The following is a 1,378-nucleotide window of genomic DNA, read 5'->3' on the forward strand; positions in this document are numbered from 1 at the left end:
CGAATTCGAGCTCCCTAGGCCTCGGTCTCCCGCCATTGTAATGCCGTCGTCCTGTAACAATTAATTAAACTCAACTGTAAAAATAAAAATAAAAAATATATATTAAATCCACGCTACGATAACAATCTTCGTCAACCTTAAACGAGAGAGAGAGAGAGAGAGAGAAAAAGAGAAAAAAGAGAAAGAGACAGAGAGAAAAGAAAAAAAATCAAATTCAATTCTTATCCTTTCCTCCTTTACACCTCCTTTTCGATTTCCCAATTTATGAATAGGACAGAAGAGAGAGAGAGAGAGAGAGAGAGAAATGCGCAAAGTAAATAAAAAGAAAATATATATTCGTACGATGGAAAAAAAACTCGCTCGACGGATGGACAGAGAAAGAGAGAAAGAGAAAAAAGTCGTAAAGAAAGGATGGAAGAACAACAAACAGAGGATAAAGATTATACAAGATAAGAAGAAACACGATCGACGTCGACGTACCTTCGAGAAAGAATTGAACATTGCGCGAGAAATGGGCAATCATCTCTTCATCGTCGAGGATGAAAGAGAAACGTGGAAACGGAGAGAGAGAAAGAGAGAGAGAGAGAGAGAGAAAAAGAGAGAGAGGGGGGAGAGAGATAGAGAAGGTTGAAAAACGGAGGCAAATGGTCGAAAAAAACGACACGAAAGAATGGTTGGAGACGTTGCCAAGCAACGACCCACTTTATATATTATGGTTAATTTTTCGTGGATCCTGGTTGAAAATATCAACGGAGAGCGGAAACGACACCGAAGAAAAAAAAAAAAAAAAAGAAAAAAGAAAAAAAACGTGGGGAATTTCTATAATTTTATACGTCCGCGTGAATCCTCTTCATATGAGACTTGAGATTCCACTTTCGATTGCTCCTGTAACTACAGTAAGGGCAGCACTCGGCCTTCTTCTGGCCGCACGATGCCTTTACGTGCTCCATCAAATGGTGCTTCCAACGATACGATTTCGAGCATTTCGAGCACTTGTATCTGTCCCCTAGAGGATCCATGCTTTTGTTCCTGAACACCCGGCCATGCTTGCGGCCAGGGCCGAAATAATTCGCCTCGTACGACGAGGAGCACCTCCCCGAACGAAACTGCCTCGTTTCGCCGATTGCCGCGGCCTCGAATCTTTGATAGTCCTCCCACAGGATCAGCTCACCTGAAACACAATATCCGATTCGTCATTGGCCGTGTTCCCGCCGAAACGAAAATCCCTTCCGCCATCCTCGTCTCTTTAACGAGTGCAGGATACAACGACAATTTGAAATAAATAATTAAAATAATCCAAATAATCCAAAGGATCGTTGTTCCCGAGAAAGAGAGAGAGAGAGAGAGAGAGAGAGAGAGAGAGAGAGAGAGAGAACAT

At 42.3% G+C, this 1,378-nt stretch overlaps 2 protein-coding genes across 2 annotated transcripts in view; both read right to left on the reverse strand.

Moving 5' to 3' along the window:
• Positions 1 to 789, reverse strand: part of LOC102678543 (zinc finger protein 524-like) — a 1,885-nt gene extending 1,096 nt beyond the window's left edge. Inside the window, exons 1-2 of the mRNA XM_006617728.2 lie at positions 481 to 789; positions 1 to 51 (exon numbers count right to left, since the gene is read on the reverse strand). Of these exons, the coding sequence (XP_006617791.1) occupies positions 1 to 51; positions 481 to 523 (94 nt within the window). The 5' untranslated portion in view covers positions 524 to 789. The remainder of the gene's footprint in view (positions 52 to 480) is intronic.
• Positions 790 to 827: 38 nt separating this feature from the next.
• Positions 828 to 1,378, reverse strand: part of LOC102678301 (zinc finger Y-chromosomal protein 2-like) — a 5,571-nt gene continuing 5,020 nt past the window's right edge. The window contains exon 5 of the mRNA XM_031511480.1: positions 828 to 1,171. Coding sequence (XP_031367340.1) covers positions 828 to 1,171 — 344 coding nt within the window. The remainder of the gene's footprint in view (positions 1,172 to 1,378) is intronic.

The sequence above is a fragment of the Apis dorsata genome, unplaced genomic scaffold (assembly GCF_000469605.1).
Source record: "Apis dorsata unplaced genomic scaffold, Apis dorsata 1.3 scaffold_326, whole genome shotgun sequence".
NCBI lineage: Eukaryota > Metazoa > Arthropoda > Insecta > Hymenoptera > Apidae > Apis > Apis dorsata.